General features: G+C 37.3%; 2 protein-coding genes across 5 annotated transcripts in view; one reads left to right on the top strand and one right to left on the bottom strand.

The window, feature by feature from the left end:
* Positions 1-20,606, top strand: part of LOC112459078 (phosphatase and actin regulator 1) — a 210,325-nt gene that overhangs the window by 3,947 nt on the left and 185,772 nt on the right. Inside the window, exons 1-2 of one of the 4 annotated variants that reach the window (XM_025022989.1) lie at positions 1,280-1,677; positions 3,657-4,297. The exons of 1 other annotated variant lie outside the window; for it this stretch is intronic. In XM_025022989.1, coding sequence (XP_024878757.1) covers positions 4,249-4,297 — 49 coding nt within the window. In that variant the 5' untranslated portion in view covers positions 1,280-1,677; positions 3,657-4,248. Of the gene's footprint in view, positions 1-1,279; positions 1,682-3,656; positions 4,298-17,629; positions 18,029-20,606 lie in introns of those variants that run through there. 2 more of the 4 variants (XM_025022990.1, XM_025022991.1) reach the window with 2 other exon arrangements.
* Positions 9,266-10,169, bottom strand: LOC112459083. Its single transcript, XM_025023001.1, has 2 exons — positions 10,048-10,169; positions 9,266-9,764 (listed from the first exon to the last, which is right to left on the bottom strand). The coding sequence occupies exons 1-2, from the start codon at positions 10,127-10,129 to the stop codon at positions 9,367-9,369; spliced, it is 480 nt and encodes a 159-aa protein (XP_024878769.1). The 5' UTR covers positions 10,130-10,169; the 3' UTR covers positions 9,266-9,366.

The following is a 20,606-nucleotide window of genomic DNA, read 5'->3' as shown; positions in this document are numbered from 1 at the left end:
TGACTTTCTTTTTTGCTCCTCTTCGTATGCGTATAAGATCTCATCATAAATTCAAGATCCTTCCGCGTTTTCCATCTCTCGGGTTTCAAAGTGGGTGGGTGAACGGTACGATTCTGATTTTAGTAACTTCGGGGCTACGGCAGTCGATAAGTAATGTCGAGGGGTCGAGGGTGAAATGCGGGGGCGTCGAAACGGTCGTAAATTACGTCACCGCCCACCGATTACTTCTACCGTTCTGAAAGGACAACCTTGACCCTGATCCGTCTCCTGCAGGCATCCGAAAAGTCCGCGCGCAGCGTACTTAGCGTGTAAAAGACGGCACGTTTCGGCTAAACCGCTAAACCGTAATCGACGCATCGGATTCGCGCTAGAGTAGATTCGCGTGTCGCACGCGATCCTGCACGAGTGAGCAGGAAGTATCGAGCGCGACGCCGATAAGAGGATTGTGCGATATTCCATATGAGAGGACACTGTCGTGACTGCAGTGAGATGAATCTGCATAGTCGATTGAATCCCCCCGGACACTCCAAGTCTCGCGCTATGGCCGCGAATGTAATATGAATGTCTTAATCTTGGAATAATCCGTGTTAGTCTGCTTATATCTATTGTTTGCGATATCTGCATTATACGGCTGCAAACTAACGTATTTGAGGCAGAGTTAGAAAACGGTTTATCTGTTTCTTCGAGATATATGGCAGAGGTACCGTTAGAAAAACGTATTGCGATTGATATAAAAAGATCGAAGGCAATTGAAATTGGAGTTATGGTATTATCGAGAATATCTTCCGCATTTCCGATACGGCACGATTTCTTTTATCGAGAATCCTTATCTTTGTTAGAATTACAAAATTTGATCGGAATATCAAAGATTTAAGTTCAGCTCGTATCGGAGCGCAAAGTGCGTGAATTCGAAGCACAATTACACGATAGACCGGATTTTTGTTCTCGATAAAAGCAGTTTCAATACTTTTAATACGCTACTTAGGATATACGCAACGTAGGATATAAACTTAGGATATGAACAGTTAACGATTGCGTACACAGTGTATGTACATGAGCGCGCGGGCGGGCAGGCGATATATGCGTATTTCGAAGCCCGGTAACCGAGCTTAAGCTTGCGCCGTTTGGCCGCCCTCGCTCTCCTTTTCTCCACTTGGTGGGTCGATGCGCTATCTCTCTCCGACTTTCTCTCTCGCTCTCGCCCAACATCGAAGCCTCCCTCTCTCTTCCGCCGGGTTGCTCCCTAGGTTCTCTCTCATCCCCAGTGCGCGCATCGAACCCGTCCTGGACGAAAGTCCTTCCCGCTCCGTCGCACGTAGGACGCACGTTTCCTCATCCCGACGCTCGACGTTCCCGACGTTTGCTTTATTGGATTCGCGATTGTTCTCGCGATCGGTCGTCGTGTTTCCGGTTCCTGTGAGCGTCGTGCGACGATAGAACGTCAGTCACGATCATGCGAGCGATCGCTCGACGTGGGTGGATTTAGGGAGATTAGTTTGGTGCATATTTAATAGTGGTGTTTTCGCGAAGGAAGGAAACGTTCGTGATCGATAAGGTCGATTGAAGGAAACGACGGAACAGGATTCTCGCGGATGCTGCATGTGACGGAGAGCGCGATGGTAACGATGATAGATCGAGGACAATCGCGCTCGGCCACCATCTAAGGATATGGAAGTGGTTGGTAAATATACGATCGCATCTTACTCAAACCGCCAAGAATCTGTGATCGATGTATAAAATCGCGAATTCCGAAAATCGAAGCGTCGATAATCCGCGAGAAATGACATGAAAATTCTTTTCACTTATGTCGCCGCGCACGGTATAGGATCGAGCGTTATGAATTTCAATGAACGAAGTATCTGGAGCAGACTTTACATTCGTACGTTATTTATAAACTTTAGAAAGAATTGATGAAATTATAATTGTGTTTTGATCCCAGAATTATCGCGGACGTAAAAAGGTTCATTAAAATTGTTGTGAAATCGAGGTTTATATCGAAAACGATCGCATTGTCGATGTGCGCTTATTAAGATGCTTTTGGACACTTTCTATAAACTATATTTTACGTTTGTAACATATTGCTATGCCAGATAATTATTTTTTTGATAACTCATCTCATGTGATCCGTGCGTGCTATCCGTCAATTTATTTAATGGTTTTTTAAAACTTAACAATTAAAAATAATGACTAGTAAACAAAATTCAGTGTACCATAACCGCGAATTTGGTGCAGACAACATCGCTGAAAAATAGATAGAAATAAGCAATTGGTATTGCGGCCGATAAATTGGAATAGTCAATGTTATCGAGAAAGAACCGGACAAAGCCGCGAATTGAAATTAAACATAGGGAACAATTGGAGATCGCTAATTAACATCGGATTTTCGATTTGTCTGAAGGAGGTTGGCTTCTCTCCGCCAACAAAGGCGCGGTTCAATTTCTCGTTGGACCCTTCCAGTCCGCGAACTATCGATCAACCTGGCGCGCTTTGACGTATAAATAGCGTCGTGTTAATTTTACACATACAGAAACGGTCGACCGTCGACCGCGTTGTGTAGACAGAGTTGGTTTTTATTTAATCAATCAGAATAACGAACGCGATATTTTGACGGCGGCGCATCTTCCCTCTTCAGCCTTCGTCGCGACTTGGAACCATTCGCATCGATTTGTTAAAAGTTTCATCGTCGCTATACGAAAGGCGAGAAGCAAACATGTTTACGGAAAATTAATGGTTCTTATAGAGATAAAATTTCATATTGACATATTAAACTGTCATATTTAAGACGAAATAATAAAATGTTTTTTTCAAAAATATTAAAAAAAGGGTATAAAATTGTTGTTTTTAATAATAACGTGCATAAGAATAATAAATGAGTGATTATTTCGGATTAGATTATTAATAATACTAATTTCACACATTAAATAATGGCAAACGATATAATAAATATTGCGCAAAGGAGCAAAAAATAATAATTTAGATTATATTTTAATTTGAGCAAAGAAATGACCATTATTGATGTTTTTTTTGTACGGACTTATAAAATAATTTTAACGATGTCATAATGAATAAATCATTAATAATTTCGCCTCGATATTTTCTGTTTCAATGTCATTTGCACGGCCGGATCTAAAGCTACGCTTTATTTTATGAATATTCATTGACGATATCATTTCAAATAATAATTTGAAATCGAAATTGTGCGTTAATTATATGCATTGGGATTGATTTGCTATCTAGCAATAACACCCAATGACAGCCGTCAAAACCGTCGCGCTTTCAATCGCCGTATAATATGTGCCCGTTCGGTTAGATAATTGTATCGAGGTCAAATGTTGATACAATCGATATATATCGTCTATCGAGTACCGCTTGTTATGGGAACCGTATTCGATTCGTATTGCCACATTTTTCAGAGGTAGGATATTCAGCTTGCAATTTTTCAGCCAAGTACCGTAACGTGTGAAAAGAAAATAAAAGCCGAGAAAAATAGAGAAGGAGATAGATATAGAAGCTCGAAAAATCGAGAAATTGCCGATCTTAATTGTTAAAATAAATTATAGTCTCAATTCTGCGCATAGGAGAGAAATTTATTGACGCTTCGATTTTTTCCGATACGTGAAAATTTCCCGATACCTTTTCCTTTCCAATTTTTTAAGATGCTGTCGATCCATCGTCGTGCCATCGCCATTGTCGACCGTTTCACAGTGAAACGACGACATTGAAAAGAACGGTACTTACGTCGGAATCCAGTGTCACTGTAACTTGATCAAACGAGACTCGGACAATGAAAGAATCGCATGAGAAATGTACGAACAAACGATTCTGACGGTTGAAAAGATTTGAGGAACGAGAGTGTTAGACTGCGTCATTCGTTACGAATCGGATAAGTTTGTCAGTGTCGTTTAAAGATTCCGCGTGTTTTAGGCTGCGAATTTAAACAAGTCGTCATTTTCTTCGCAGTATTGTTTGTGTGTGTATACGCACGTGAGTGTCGCGCGCTCCGTCTCAGAACGGTAGGGTGGGGTGGGGATAAGGGCCGAGAGAGAGATAAGCGTAGCGTGGCGCGCGGTCGTTTTTTAATTCGTCTTTTGCTCTCGTGTGTGTCTCACCTCGGTGAGCGGTCGCTGCGCCAATCTGTCGCTCTCGGAAGTGGTGAGTTTGTTAGGCCTCGCCGACGACGACGAGGTTCTCGCGGGTACGTCGGAGGAGAGCAGAAAACGCGCCTTGTGGCAGTTTTACTCCACGGGCATGCTTACCCACAGCCACAGTGACGGAGAGTTTCCGATCTATTCGCAAGGTGAGTGCTTAAGATAACTGAACATAGTACGGGAATATAACAGATGAAATAAGATACAAATGTATAGAGATAAATGTCCGTGCGCGCGCGATGATAGGCGGGAATTGGTTGATAGGTATTTCCTGCGCATTGAAAGTTAAAGTAAACTTTACCTGATTTAAAAAATGAAACGGTCTTTTAATACGAGGTATCGGATGAATACCGGTATAAATAGCAGTGGAATCGATAGTTATAATTGTGCTGCGATCGTTGCGCTTCGTCGACTCGCTGCGTCAACGAAAATCTATATCGTCTAAAAAACTATTTTCTTGCGCAGGTAAATCATACGTACGTCATACCTGCATTTATAGGGCTTACATATTTTTATACGTAGCGGGTGTATAACAACGCGCGCGCCATGTGTGTCTGTGTATTTGTATAGCGATATAATGAGGGGATCGATCCACGTATACGGTACACTGTCCACGCTTTTCGTCGGACGCGAAATTGCCGTCGTCGTTTGTGTTATAATTTTATCGCGAACGATATTAGCTACGACTATCTGGCGTATAATTGATATTAATATTAAAATTATGAATTAATGAGGCAACAATTTATAATTTAAAATATAACAGTGCTCATGAATAATAATAATTTGAAGATAATTGTGCGCGTAAAATTGTAAATATCCATAATTATTATATGGGAAAAATAACAGATACATCGATCGCGTCATACATAACACTTTACGTTATGAGTGTCGGATAAAAGATTTTAATGAATAAACGAATTCTGTTATTTTTTATTGGAGAGGGATTAATTAAGTAATACCCGTCACGCATTAATTATAAGTACTGAATTACTAGCATATGTCGATTAAGAGCGATAAAGTAATTAGCCAGCACATTGGAAAGTAAAAATTATAAATTTACAATTTATGCGCATTTTAAAATATGTGCACATTTGAAAATATTGATGTGCTTACTCACAATTTCAAAAATAATTTCTACTCTTGGATCACTATTTTTACGTTGTATGGAAAATTGAACGCCTCGATATTTTTAGATATTGTTCTCGTAACAAACACTAGAAAATAATTGAGGATGTTCTGTGTAATCGATAAATGGTATGTTGTATGCGTATATTTGTGGAAAGCTATTGATACCTGATACTTTCAAATATTTTTAATTTAACGTACGCGTATCAGCAGAATACAGAATATAATGTCGACATATAATATAAAACATTAAAAATACGAATTATTAAAAAATTATGAAAAAGTTGAAAAAAGTTTTCGCGATACAAAGTATAAAGTTTTTTAACGATTTTTTCTATTCGCACGATGTTCTCCGCGCCAGTCCCAAATCGTCAGTCAACCGATAGACAGAACAAATTTTTCAGAAGACGACGACGTATCGCCGTATCGTTTGCAATGCGCGAAAAATATGTATGAGAAAAGTTGCAGATGCCATCGTGGAGCGTAGTTGCATACAGAATCCTCGATAAATCGCGCGCTACACTGCACACCCGGTCAAATCGAAAAGAAAAGCAATTTGCATTTCGTTTTCCATGTCATTTCACCTGCTTCGAGACGCGAGTCTTAATGGCTAGAGCGAATAGGATCGCGTTTCGCTGTTCTCGGTGGAATGTCAATCTCTTTATAAACAAATGCGGCGTGAAAGAGCGGCTAAGAAGTTATGCCCGCACAATTTTTATGTAAAAAATGAAAACGCGTTCGTTATTAGTTTTTACGTCTTCGTCTCTGTTCGTTTGTTTCGCTAATTTTACTATTGAGCAAATTTTAACTAAATTTACAATCACACATTGCGGAAATGCTATATTAATAAATTCTGCTAAATGTTATTTCGAATATGAAAAGATTTACGTGGAAAGAATATATATTACATATCTTAAATGAAATAATTACGTCTGGTAGCAGCCGCGTTATCATACTTTCCGTCTCGCGTTTCTTTTTATCACCAAAATAATCTTGAATTGGGGAGACAGTATTTCTGGAATGTAGAGATATCCACTTTGCTGTACCTGCTGCTTTTTTCATTATCTTTCCGGTGATTAGTCATTGGTACTTATGTTAGATGCAGGTAGAAGTGAAAGACGGAGTAAGCAATTCCAAACACGTTTAGGGCATCACCGTCGGGAGTCTTTATTGCACTTCACCATATTCTCACCAACAAAGTTCGGTTGACAAATCACGAGGTCCTGATAAAGAGGCCACTTTGGCCGTCGCTGGCCTCACCGTTCCGATTCGTTGGTAAAAGAACTGCGCGAAGGTTGAGAGATTTGCAGGCATTCATGACGAGCGTATGGGAGAATGTAGAGATGCAAGAAGCCGTACAAATGGACTGCGGTACTTTCTTTTTTTTGCCATAAATCTTCCTCTATTCTACTGGCAACCGTACCACGGAACTATCTTTGGCCGTGAGGGATCGAAAGGTGACGGGAGCATGCGTTTATCATGTCCACGTATTGTAGGTGATTTTTCCTTCGCTTGGCGGAGAAACGATAGTCATTCCGTTTAAGAACGTGATTACGGAAACAAGCTCGCTAATAAAATGATGAGGGTGCGGTGTAATGAGGAATCCCACGAATAAACATCGTGATTCAGTTTACACTGTCTCTGTTTCTACTTCTCACGCGCGAATTGCTTACATTAACCATTTCAAGATGATTTTTTTGCTGTTTAAAATTTATATTTCGGGATATCTTTTTTGAAATACAGATATATTGATATAGGTATATAAGTTAAAAATACGTGAAAATAATTTAATATACGATTTTTTATCTTTATATATAAAAGACATTTTTACTACATAATTTTAACTCCTAAAACTAATCTATCTTGAAGCTACTTGATTTACTTAAATTTTTTGTGCAAAGGCATTTTATTGGACGTCAAAGTTTTAATCGTGGACAGTCAACCTTGACGACGTTTTTGCAATAATAACCAGCGTTTTCGAAGGAACTGAGGAATATAATTCATTGTCTGCGTTGACTTAATTGAAATCCATCTCGTCGCGTTCTCATTCGCGCGGCATAAACGTATCAGCGAGTATTACGGGCTTGCTCGCGCGTCAAGGAACGGCATTAAATCTCACGGTAGGAATTAAATTTTGCGCAGTCTCTTGGTGGACGTCCGTGGAGATGGCGACCAAAATTCGTCTTTGTTATTTCCGTGTCGACGGGAAATTAAGTCAGAACTGTCGGCCTGAGGAATGTGAGATGTCAACATTAATCCAAGTAGAATAAAACGTGTTTGCTGCATGTAGGCACACGTTAAAGGGACAATTGAGAGTAGCACTAAATATATTTTGAGTATTTTGATATTCGCGTGGTCACTCGGTCTAGCGTTTAAATATAAAGGTGTCTTTTGTCAAAATCAATGGTCCATTTAAATTAAACGAATTTTATTGTAGTACGCCAAACGGAAACTTATTTATTTCTCTATCTAATTAAAAAGAATATAGGCGTAGAAAACCGAACTTAAGTTTTCGCTAATTTTTAACCTAAGATAATCTAGAAATTGCACATATATAAAACATTGATAACATAATTTTCTCGCGCTTTCGGTAATTAATGGTGAATAAATAAAATAGGAACGATGGAGATGTTACTTTACATGCAGTGAGGTAAATGGTGGTAATCTCATGAATCTCGGGAGGAGGAGCGTGCTTAAACGTACGGAGGCATTTGAGCCGCGCCCAAATTAACGAATACCCCGCGAACCATTTGGTCAGCTGGAAAAGAGATTAATTTAATTTGCATTTAATCAGTGTGCAATCTTCTATATGAATATTCATTCCCTCCCTCCGCAATGTTTCGCTCACTCTTTCCAGAACAAAACATAGGATTCGTGCTAGTATTCATCGACGTGTGTATTTTGCTGTATTGTCACGTTCCTTGTCGTTCATTTACCTTACCCTTCGCCCCTGATTTTTTATTTGTGTGATTGTAGCCGTGGGGCGCACTATTTTGTATTGCATGATGAGAAAGTGCAATTTGGAACTAGTCAAAGGTGTGCGATTGCGGGTTATTTTGCATGGAATTCTTCTTTTATCGCTGATGCAGTACAGTTTATGCATTGCAGTTTTTGTGCGAGCAGAATTATTGTTGTCGCTTGGAACGTTACAATGGTACAAACGATGAAATAATGAATACGTACAATGTAATAAAGTGTGAAAGATAGATGTTTTAATATAATTTTTACTAAAATTAATTATCAATTATCGAAATTTTGTACAATGTAAAAAAGATATTTGTTAATCTCCGCGAGCGTAATAAGCTATAATGATAAAAATCGCGTGACGGTACTCGAACCGCAATTGTTCGCACTTGTTCGCACTTGATATGAAAGAAAAAAAGCGGAACCGCGCCCACTTTGTAGTTGACTACAACTTGTTTTGCGGAACGAGTACTGGGGATAAAAGAAGGCGAGCAACTTCGTCGTTCGCTTCTGTACCGGCCGACTGAGCTTTCGGAAAAGCTCATCCTCTTAGTACTACGTTAAATATTCACGAGAATCTCCATTTAAGCGTTGCGTTACTGAGAGTCGCGAGGTTTCCCGGCGAGTTGGTATATACCCTCTCCGACTTTGTCTGGCAACGTCGTCGTCTCTGGAGAAACGTGCCGCCACCTTTGCCTACACAGCGACTTTAAAGACAAAGGACTCGTTAAGATTGTCGCGTTCAAAATCAGTACGCGTACGGTTAAAGATGACCTCCGGTTTCATTAATCCACCGTCATTAATTGTCGGATTTATGATCAAGTCTTAAAAAAGATAGTGTTTATCTCTTTGGCATTGTTTTCTGAAATATGAAAGCGCAACTCTCAGAGAGCGTTTTTGTAGTGTATAATCTTAGGTTTCTTAAATTTTCAGATAAAATTATATTTTAAATTGTGCTGAGATAGGATTAGTTATAAAATAAATTAACACTGAAAAAAATTTATATTAATATTGAAACGATATTTATTTTAACTCTTCATGAATTTAATGTCACAAACTTGGATAACATCGCATATGCAAAGTTTATTATGTATATTTTGTTTTTTTCATTTAACTTTACAAAATTTTGTTATCTCGTTGCAATTGGAGTCACAAAATCGTCGAAGTCTTCCGTATCTTCATCGATTTCGTGAGAAGCAATATCCTCCCAATGCTGTTCTTTCAAGCTATCGGTACTTCGGTCGATCCAATCAGCAGGGCGAACTCCAGTGCGGAAATCAGCAAGGCCCACAGAGCTGAGTAGCGTGTTCAGTTGCGACAGACCGCTATAATCCGAGGGCAACGCGTCAATATATCCGTTAGCTATCGACACGTCGTCGTATGGCAGCTCCGGTGAATTAGGCCGGAACTGTTCGAGGTGAACACCATAATCGTTGTAATCGATATATTCCCCGTTTCGTTTTACCGAGATATCCCACGGTCCGTAGAAACTATGTCTTCCGACGTTTTGCCAGACAGTTCTGCGCCCTACATTGCCATTGCAAACGTTCTTGTTAGTTGAGAGATGGAATAATTACTTTTATCCGCGATAATTTACAAATAGTTCCAAATATTTGAAAATATCTTTGTTCTTGGCACTGTGGACAAGTATCCGTCGAATATTGCGATTTTTGGAAGTCTATAACGTCAGCATTCCACTTTTAGAATTTTGGATAGTAATTGATAGAATTCTGGCTTTTCTCCAAAGAGTTGTAGAACTCTTGATTCTTTAAGATATCGTTTCAGATATCTAACTCAAAAGTTTACTTACCAAAATTGCTTATAGGTGTTGACGTGACTGCGATCGTTCCTATTAGAGCGAGAACAAAATGAAAACGACTGCGGTGTTCCATTGATAATTGACGCTCTGTTACTTCTCAGTTTACAGCTGACACTGGCCTTTAGTATTTCGCACAATCGCTTATATATACTGCTGCAATGTAGGCAAATGTTTGACCATGTGTTTAGCAGGTGATGGAGTCCTTGCAGCAGTTGTAGCCTTCCGCGGGAACTAATTATTGTTTATCCACTCATTGAGATAACCTCTTAAATAAATTCGGGGGGGGGGGGGGGATGACGGAGATCTTCAAGATTATTGTAGTTTTAGATATTCGTGAAATGTATCAAATAATATTATTACTATATTTTATCGTATTTATTTAATAAGGAAATTTGCTTACAATACCAAGAGATATAAAGGAGCCACTTGTATTTTTTGTGACTTGTATTAGGAAAAAAAGAAATTTCTTACATGTTTAAAATAATAAGAAAATAGTAGAAAATAATACATTATATAAACTTTTAAATAATAGATACTATATAAAAGTTATATAAAAGTTAGATACAGCTTGTTAGCTCGAGTTAGTGAAGTTCCCTGGACATTTACGCTTGAATGTTCTAACTGCTTCTTCTTAACGACCCCAGCCGGCACTATTAAAAGAAATAATTTTTCTTCATGTTAGTCGCTTCATAATAGTTGTGTTTAACTTAAATGCTCACTTTTTGTTACTTAAATATACTCTGACATCTTTTTAATTAAAAATGCTTGTTTTGCATGTGATGCTCATTGCTCATTACGAGAACTAAAAATAAAATGAACCAGAAGTTTGAGTTCCATAAAAATAAAAATTTTCCACTTGGTGTTTAATGTTTCTTTACAAACATGCGTATAAAATGCTCAACAGAGTATATCTTCCTCTTTAAATAGTAAATTTTGCGGTCACAATGAGTGTTTTTAAGCAACGAGATTGAATAGAGGATACGTAATCAAAATCTACAAAATTAATTTCAATTATGTTTCTTACCCGACATGAGTATAAGACACAGTAGATGATCTTCGCTTTCCCTCTAAAATTTGACCTCCGTTAACAATGTCATCGTCATTGTCGTCATAGATAGGTCTCCTGTACCAGAAGAATGGAAATCCGTAGTATGCCGTGTCTCTGGCAGCTAATTCTTCTCGACCGCCTGTAAGATGAAGATTACAATATTAACTATGCAGTATCTTTAGTCACATTATTCAGGATGCATTAACACTGAAACAAATTTCTTTACTTCATTTCTTTATACGCTGATATTACACCAATATATTTATATTACTATTGTATCTAAATTTTCATTTAGTAAAAAAAATTCTTTAGAAAGGGAATTAAGTTTTTTAATATATATTATAGTCCTTTCTTTTTATTATAGGGTTAAAATGTATGAAAATATAAATTTTTCTATATATAGAATTATATTAATTTTTATAGTCACAAGATTTCTCTTTGGAAAATGTTCTCAGGAGTATTAGTATGTCATAATCTTCAAACTACAAATTTTGCAAATCTGTGAATTTAAAAATTGTGACTATGATTAGAGTTTGTAAGTAATTGGTAATCGGATAAAGTTGAAGCTAACTTACCATCGTCAAATTGCGGAAGTGGCAGGGCGTTAATGAAGTTAAGCACCGCGAAAACAATTGCGAAGTACGTCGCGAATCTCATTGCGTTGCGCCGGACATAAATCGTACTTAATAAGCGCTGAAGTTCGGTCTGAATTACTGTGCGACATTTTACGTTCTTATATATACTCATCTTACGACTTATTTTGAGCTTCTTATTAAATAATGAGTGACACGTTAATTTGGAGACGTGACTCGAATGACTAATCTCGCTAATAAAGTCAGCAAACGGTAGCGTTCTGGTTGGCGAATTGTTTGTTACGCATAGCCTGAACACTTCGAAAAGAATTTCGCACATCTTTGTTTTCAAACGAACTGCCAACGATGACTTCACTTTTATTCAGATGTTTTTCTACGTTTAAATAAATCACAATCGCGATAGAGAACCAAAGCGTAATTTTCCATCGTGCTTTTTTATTTATTCGCGATGTGGGATATACACGATGTTTGAAAGTGATACTCTTTCAATGGGTTGGTAGCTGAAATGCGCAATTGGGACCTATGTAAATTATGAATGCTTTTTTTATCGACGCTTACATAATTTCCCAGGAGAGTCGATGCCGCGCGGGTCGCGCGGTATAGAACGCCTGCCTGTGTCGACGTTTCTCGTGTATTTGCGCGATCGGATGCGAAATCCTTTATCGATCGTCTCGCCCTTCTGAAACAACATCGCTGTCGTTTAAAGTACTCTGCTGAATGCGAGAACCCTAGGACTCTCGAATAACAGTCATTCGATCGGATTTACCAGACTTAACAAGAGCACTGTCCGCGGCGAAATAAGCGTCTTGTCAAGTTCTGTCCATAAGCGCGTGTCGCTCTTTGTATATTTAATTGACACGGTACTAGCTGTGTACACGTTATTACGTTCGCAGATGAATCATTACGAGCTTGTCTAATTTATGTTCGTTACCAAGCCGTAAAGCGACTTTAGTCCCGTTCGCTTTTAAAGCCTGACGTTTATTCCTTACGGACTGGAAACGTATAGGATTAATGTCTGATCTCAGCGGTTCGATGAAAGTCTCGAGGGAAGCGATCAAAGATGATCTATCACTCTGTTGAAAAGTGAGATGTATCATTAGGAGTTCTTCTTCGATTTAGTCCTGTTATCGATACGAACAATTCTATTGACGATTACCATTAAGCGATTACGGTTTCTGCACTAACGATAAGTTGAAAAAGCAGAATATTATCGATACGATTGGTATCGTTTATGTCATTTATTAAATGGATGGATCATTTTTTAAATAAAAAGTTATATTTTTTGTTTGCTAAAGATTTAAAATATTATATTAATATTAAAAAAGAAATTGAATATTTTGTTTTGTGAACTTAAACAATAATTCGTGAAAGTGTATGTACGCGGATTAAAAGTCTGTGTAATTTAATTATTATTAACTCAATATGAATAAAAGAATAATTATTCTAATGCAGCATTTTATATCACTGTCTAGATAGAAGTCTTATTTTCAGTAACTTTTCTGATATACAATTGTAAATTTTTTTTAAGCCATACTACACGTAGCTTTTTTATTTATGCTAGAAAAGATTATTGTGCGTTGCGACGACAGAGACGTCCTGTTACCACAAATTTTCCTTTATCTTCGCGATTTTATATCACTCATATATTACATATGAATATTATATGTCAATATTTTTTTCAAAAATTACAGTCTATATTAACATTGCATAATTTATAAAATAATAAAAATAGTATATAATATTTTTCTATGTATCGACAACGATATTATAACTATAACATAATCTGTAATTTTTTAATGAATTTAATTGCCACATCGAAACATCGATAATCTCGAGGATTATCGAATTAAGGATAAACTTTTCGATAAAAGTAATTTTATCAAAATTAGAAGCAATAATTCATACTAATGACATATTGTTAGTGAAGTTTATTCTATTATATAATAATAACAGAATTCTAAATTTAAAATGTTTGTAATTGGAATAATTATTTCCTATTTTTTCTCAGTGTGTCTTGAAGAAAAAAGCTGCTTTAAACATGGGTTAAACTAGTTGTTGTATTTGCTGAAATTTGATTAGTTCGAAATTTGATAAAATAACTTAACTTTCTGCTTTTGAATGACATGTTTTAATATATTCACTCCTACACTATCTACATAACTTCTAAAATCGCCGATCTATTTTAGCGACGGATTGAAAATTCTTTCAAGGCCATTTTCTTCGCCACTGAACTTGGAGAATGACGCTTGGCATCTCGATATTTCGAAAATTTTTTCCAGCTTGTGGATACAAAAAGAGGGATCCTTTTCCTCAGTGTCCGTAAAAAAATACTCACGTCATGAGATTCTCGATGGCGACCAAGGCGCTTGACGCTTCGTCGATCGATTATCGTTATTAGGTTACCGCTAACTAACGCTTTGAAGTAAACTGTGCGGCCGTGCGTCTTTACTTCTCACAAAGAATGTCAAGAAATACTTACTTCTATGAGATTTTTTCCAATCATCACGTCGCAAACAATATACGATGCGAAACGACGCGATATCGAGAGCTCCGTCGCATTGATAAATGTTTGTCGAAGTACGTGGAGACGGATAATGCATCGTCACGTACCGTGAATGAACAAACGTTCATTGAATAGTTAAGATCTCGTGACGCGTTTCCGGTTGCAGAATACATTGCGTTTCGCTTGTTTTCGCTTGCTTTTGTTTTATCGAGCTACAGTGGTTACTCATTCCTTTTTCGTCTCGAACGTTGCCAACGTTTAACGGTATTTTTGCTGTATATTTAATATTAAAACCGGAATGCGCTTTGACAGCATTTGTTACTTAATTTTAAATTTACAATTAACTTTTCGCATAGTTTTGCACAAATAGAAAATTGTTATAGAGAAAATGTCTATTTTTAACGTATTTATTATTTAAAAGCAAGTTTTAAGTTTCCATCGTTGACGTGGACAAGATTACATATATATTTTATAAATATAAGCAGTATTTGTTATATCTTTTACTTATATAAGCAATATCTTTACACGTCTTTTCCTAAATATATCACAATACAAGCTTCTTTAATTTTACAAATATTTAAGATAATTTTATGGATCGCTTAAAAAAGGAAGAGACGAATGATAGAGAGTCCAGCGATAAGCTTTACTGCAGAAAGTCACGGATCATTGATCTCATAGAGAGGTGATCCTTTATACCTTGCGAGTGCTCGACAAGATATATCACTGTTATCCAATAATTCCTTTGTCGACGAGCAGGAATCACACTTCCTCTCTCAATCTTCCGTTTCTCATAGGGTCCAAGATCTTCTTCTGTTTTCGAGTTTTAGCGTAGTCCGATCACGTAGCGCGTTTCCCGGGTTCTCTTCTGTCGGTGAAGCACTTCGAAGATTCGCTCGAGGTCTCGGGTGGTTCAACCAGTAATACTCTACCATGACGTCCTGATGAAGATGATTTGCTAACGAGGTGAATCACTTGGTTGACGATGGTCATAACGAAGAATAGTAAGTCGTTAAAAGAATCAGCGTGTGCTGTGACAATGAAGACATCGATTTCAATCGATAGTTTTACTGCGGAAGAATGTAGTAGCCGAAAGGATTAAATAATGTAGCGTTAATAATCGATATTGAACGAAGCATATAAATAATGTCTCTTTTGACTTTACTGACGATTAGATTTAATCAGTTAATCGAAAGTAAGTGTCTATACTCCAGTAAGTGTCCCTTTGGCATCGATCTTGGCGATAAATATATTCATCCCCATCCAAGGATGACCATCGACCAGATATCCCATGACCTTCTTCCTTGGCTCTGCTCTGATGGCGGATGCCACTACGCGGACTACGCTATTTGCGTCATGTAATGCGGCTGTAGACGATCGCGAACTATTCTTAGGGTCGATCGCGATGATTGGACGACATTCGTTCGGAGAGCATCCAGGCACGACGCCGCCGTTGGCCGTTGGCGCACAATCCGATCATTCGCCGGTTGGCTGATCACAGAAAGAGAGAGAGAGCAGCTTTCCCTCTCTCGTGAAGGGAATAGTTCACCGCGTTTTATCGTCGATAAGCAAGTGTTGCACGTTGCGCGTTGGTATTGGTGTGCTACCTGAAACGACGGAAGCCTAGCAAGGTGTGGTGCCGTCAGCACGTTTCAGTCCGATGTAAACACGAAGCCCAGGTCGGGCTCCAGTGCACCTAACACCGTCGACGAGAACGGCCACGCGCGATTTTCAGAGTGACCCTTTCGTCACGCGATATACGGCTCGCCGAGTTCGCCGAGCGTTAACGATCGCGCGAAAGTATTCGCGGTTTCGAATTTTTAATCCGACAAATCGTGTTTCGAACTAACGACTATCGTGCGAATTTTGGACGATTGGAAGCCGGACGAGTTGAGATTCTTGTCATCGTTTGCATATCAGTGCTACAGTGTAGTGATATTTAGGATCTCGGAATTTCATAAGTTAATATGCTCTCGTAGTTAACAAACTTTAGTAGTTAGCTGACGGATATGGGCACATGAAACTCGCGAGATTTAACATTGACTTTGTAAATATCGCCGGACACTTGAAAATATTCTTAATAATGAATTTCTGACCATTTACAAGTTACAAGTGAGGCGAATTGTGCAAACAAATAAACTTTTAAAATTTTACGAGAGGGACTTTTTAAATAGACTTTTACATAATTGATAATATATAATTCTTTTTTTAATTTAATCGCCCTAATATAATATTATTTTTATATAATCGACGCTTATTACGAATCTGATGTATAATAAGTGAAACTTCGTGTTAAGTGCACATTGAACCTATTTAAGCGAATCGTTTGTCAACGTGAGTGTGACACACAAACTGATTAGATAAGATTATCATTCCTGTCGAGAACGATCTTGCGCGATATATACAAGTTGTCGAAATGGCAAATATTAGCGCTGAGAAAACGCCCAATGGATCGTCAATACGTTAGCTATTTGCCATAAACTGTTCTGTATCATTAAAGTATTTGTAACTACATTAAAATATCCGATCGTGATAGGATAGGTATATTTTTCCATGGCATGTGTCGATATTCAACAGACGATATAATGGTGTAGTGAAAATAACTTAAATAATCGAAATTATTGAGCTAGTGACTTTGGTTTTTATAAATTTTTTTTTATGTCGACGATACGAACTTTGTAACAGCTACTCAGTCTGTTGGAAGAGCCTGTGTCAATAGATTGCTTAATAGGAAATGTAATTTATCTTGAAGGAGAGTTGTTGCATATTCGTTCGTCAGATTTAATTTGCACATAAACGTTGTTGAAGATACTGCAATTTTAAATTCGCATAATTTTATTAAATCCATTAAAACTTAAAATGCTATTACTCCGATACGTATTTTCGAAGCGAACAAACTTACAAATTGATAAAACGCGGCCGCAACCGTTTGTAATTAAAAAAACATCCTACTGACGAGTTGCTCGTGTAAATACCCCTGCGGTCGCGCCCAGTGTCCGTCCGGTCTGCGGAGGGTGTGTCTTTCATGTGCAGGCTAGTCATTAACCACGACTGAGGGGACACATTTCGCGCTGTCCGAGAGGGATAAAGTTAACTTCACATTTTGCTAGCAAAGTAATGGCAGCCGTGCACGATACATACGAACGTGCTTGTCTTGTCTTCGGATGATAAAACCGCTTAAAAGTTTTTCTCTGTTCCTGAAAAACTATTTACATAAATACAAGAAATAAAATATAAATGTAACTGGATATAATTTAAATAATAAATTTAACCAATACAATTAATAAATTGAGAAGATTTTTTAAATTACTTCACAGAATTGGGGAGATTTATTTTGTATAAAATGTATTTTGCATCATATTATTGATATCGTAGTAATAATGTATAAGATTTGTCGGGAATATTTTTTACATCTTTTAATTTGCTTTTTAGAGCAAAATATCGAGGAAGTTTTCATATTATACGCGATCGAAAATAAGCGCATGGAAGTAGATTGAACGAAGTCAAAGCGGTAAGCTTTGTTTGAAGTGCAAACTCGCCTTCTTGACGTTATAGAACAATATAGAAAGACTTTATACGGGAAAGCTTTTGAACTTGCTATTGCATACATCGCGATCCGATCACGCGAGAAGGTTGATAACTTTGTCGCAAAAATCTTAGTGACATTTGTGGAGGTTTATGAGTGTATATAGTGTGCTTGTGGAATTATCTGCGAGATGACGTAAAAAGGTGCATATTGCGTGATCTACTACTCGGTTGGTTGCTGTTGCGTGTCTCGTTCTTCTATACATTGCGCAATGAGCCTGTGGCGGTTTGGACCTTTTAGAGATGGTATGTTCATTCTGTACATATATCGTGTAAGAGCGAATTAATTTCTCGCCTGACTTATAAAGAAAGTTTAATTTATAAGATAACTGAAAGCAGAACAATATCTTTATCATTTTAAGCCGATATTATTTCAATTTCCTTTTACTTTTCATTTGTCTTTACATATTTTATTCAGAATTTATGCTTTCATACTCTTGTAGTATGCTTTCTCATTTGCAAAGTAATTTATAGTAATACTGTCATGCAATAAAATTTGCAAGCAAAATCCATGATTGCTGTGGATTAAAGATAAGCGCATCAGGAAGAAGAATATTCGATGCGATATAGTAACCGAGAACAGAGAAAGCAAAATTTATTGCGCTTATCTAAACACGCGTTCGAGTGTCACGCATACCATACACTCCGATGAGCCGAAAAAATCAATTGTCGATTCACGTGACTACCGGGATAAAAGCTTTTCTATATACTAAACAACACACACAAACTTTACATGCGCAATAGAATTTATTGCTTGAATAAACGTGCATTTTCAAACGCCTATTTTCTATTCCTTTGCGAAAATTTTAACCGCGATGCATGGCTGCGATTAGAAGATCACGAACTTTCATGGAACGACGAGATATTTGCATTTGCATAGTAAAGCTAAAGAACTTAAGTGGTTGTGCCGGCACGTCTCGCGGTTGTTGTAAGTGACGTTCAAATCTTTCAGCAGGAAATAGTTAAATCATTTTCCACTTGGAAAATTCTGTAAACTTGTGGTCTTTTTCGACGATAAGAACTTTCTTATAATTTATTATCGATTTATATTCACCGTGGACTAGAATAGCAAAACTTTTTTGCGAAAACGAGTGAAAATAATATCTACAATGTATTCCTTGAATATAAACTTTTTATAGTTTTAATATTTAAAACTTTTATATATAATGGGATTTTCGTGAATGTTAAAGCTATACCTTTTCATTTTATTCTTGCATCGAACATTGATTAAATTAGTATAGTAATAACACGGTATATATATGATATTTAAATTTATAAATTATTGTTGCGCTCGGAAGTACTCAGTTTACTTTTAAGAGATAAATTGCATATATAGCCCATTTCCAAAACATTTCCGACCGGAGCACTTCATCTAAATAAAGAGCATATCTTCTGCGTCGACTTGGCAACGAACGACAATGGGCATTTAGGTCATCGATTGCTCTCGAGGGATGCAGTGTTTTTTCGGAGTCTTTCGGATCTTGTAGATGAGCCTTGAATTCTCAATGTCAGTGTTTGATGAATGCATAAACAATCATTATTGTTATTACAATAATTTTGTATATTTGGAGAGCATAGTTAAATTTGTAATATTACAAAATTTTATTTTTATGTTTTATCAATGAAATTTTCATTTGAACTCCGACTTGATTAAAATCTCGAACGACCGAGTTCGATGTGATATTTTATCGTGTCAATAAAAAGATATTTCAGTCATGTCTACTGTTTCGTACTTCCGTTCGCAACTGAAAATCCATTTATCAGTTTCTCACAAATCCCATGTAAAATTTAGCACATTGTTACATAAACATTTTTTGAAAATTTAATTTTGGATATAAAATGTGACAAATAGTAGTCTAACATGTTTTATTAAAATTTGATGTTAAAATTTAATATTCTTTAATTATACACATGATCGTAATAAACTCAATTATGAACTTATGTTAGATACAGCAATATTTTAGACAGGAATTCACTTTCCGATAAGCATTGCAATAAATATTTTTACCGCTGTAGTTTTCGGTTGTAATAAAAATATACTAGCTTTCGGTGAGATGATTTTATTTCTTTGGGAGATATCTGGGTTGCCTTCGGCACGTCGCAAAGACGTACCGGTGTTGAAGGAGGTTGCGTCGAGGGAAGGGTTGTGCCGCGTTTGAGAGCGTCCCCGGAGAGTCGCTGACATTGCGGTGTCTCATTGTTATGTAATCCTTGTCATACACCACGGAAAATCACTCCTGTCCTATCTTTGTGCCTGACATTTTCGTGCCTTCTCTCGCTTTGCCAATCTGAACCGATCCTTCGGTTTGATTATGGAGCATCTCTCGCCCTTTCGGATTCTAACTCAGCTTCGCTATCGCGAATGAAATGTATATACGATGAAAAAATGCGCGCATGCACAGCCAGCGGAGTTGAGCACTCGGCGAAAACCGAAACGATGTTTGTCGTTTAAAGTGCTCTCAAGAGCTCGCGGTTTAGATATGAGATACAATATGACACTCACACAACCGCAATGGATACTTGCCTTCCTAGCTCTTTGCTAGGCAGCGAGTCATCCTTTTCTGTTTATGTGTGATATTTGATCGTATAATGGGAATTTAGGGCCTACAGTGCTACTTTTTCCAAATATAGCGCATCGTTTTCTGCATTGCGTTTCTAATCATTAGAAAGAGAAACAATACTGTATTTATTAGAAATTGAAATAGTGCAATACAAATGCTATACACTTAAATGAAGAATATATTATGCATAAATTACATACATTTAATTGCGCAATCGTCTCAAATCTTACATTTCTATCTTATATTCACGAATAATAGATCGT

Source organism: Temnothorax curvispinosus, unplaced genomic scaffold (assembly GCF_003070985.1).
Source record: "Temnothorax curvispinosus isolate PA1 unplaced genomic scaffold, ASM307098v1 QBEX01009517.1, whole genome shotgun sequence".
In the NCBI taxonomy this organism is placed as follows: Eukaryota; Metazoa; Arthropoda; class Insecta; order Hymenoptera; family Formicidae; genus Temnothorax; species Temnothorax curvispinosus.
The sequence above is the reverse complement of the archived record's forward strand: the minus strand, read 5'-3'. Positions and strand labels throughout refer to the sequence as shown.

Excerpts from the sequence above, each read along its gene's own strand:
- LOC112459083 (XM_025023001.1), bottom strand. The coding sequence starts at position 10,129 with ATGGAACACCGCAGTCGTTTTCATTTTGTTCTCGCTCTAATAGGAACG. Across the intron at positions 9,765-10,047 it reads AACACCTATAAGCAATTTTG|GGCGCAGAACTGTCTGGCAA; the intron begins GTAAGTAAACTT and ends ATGGCAATGTAG.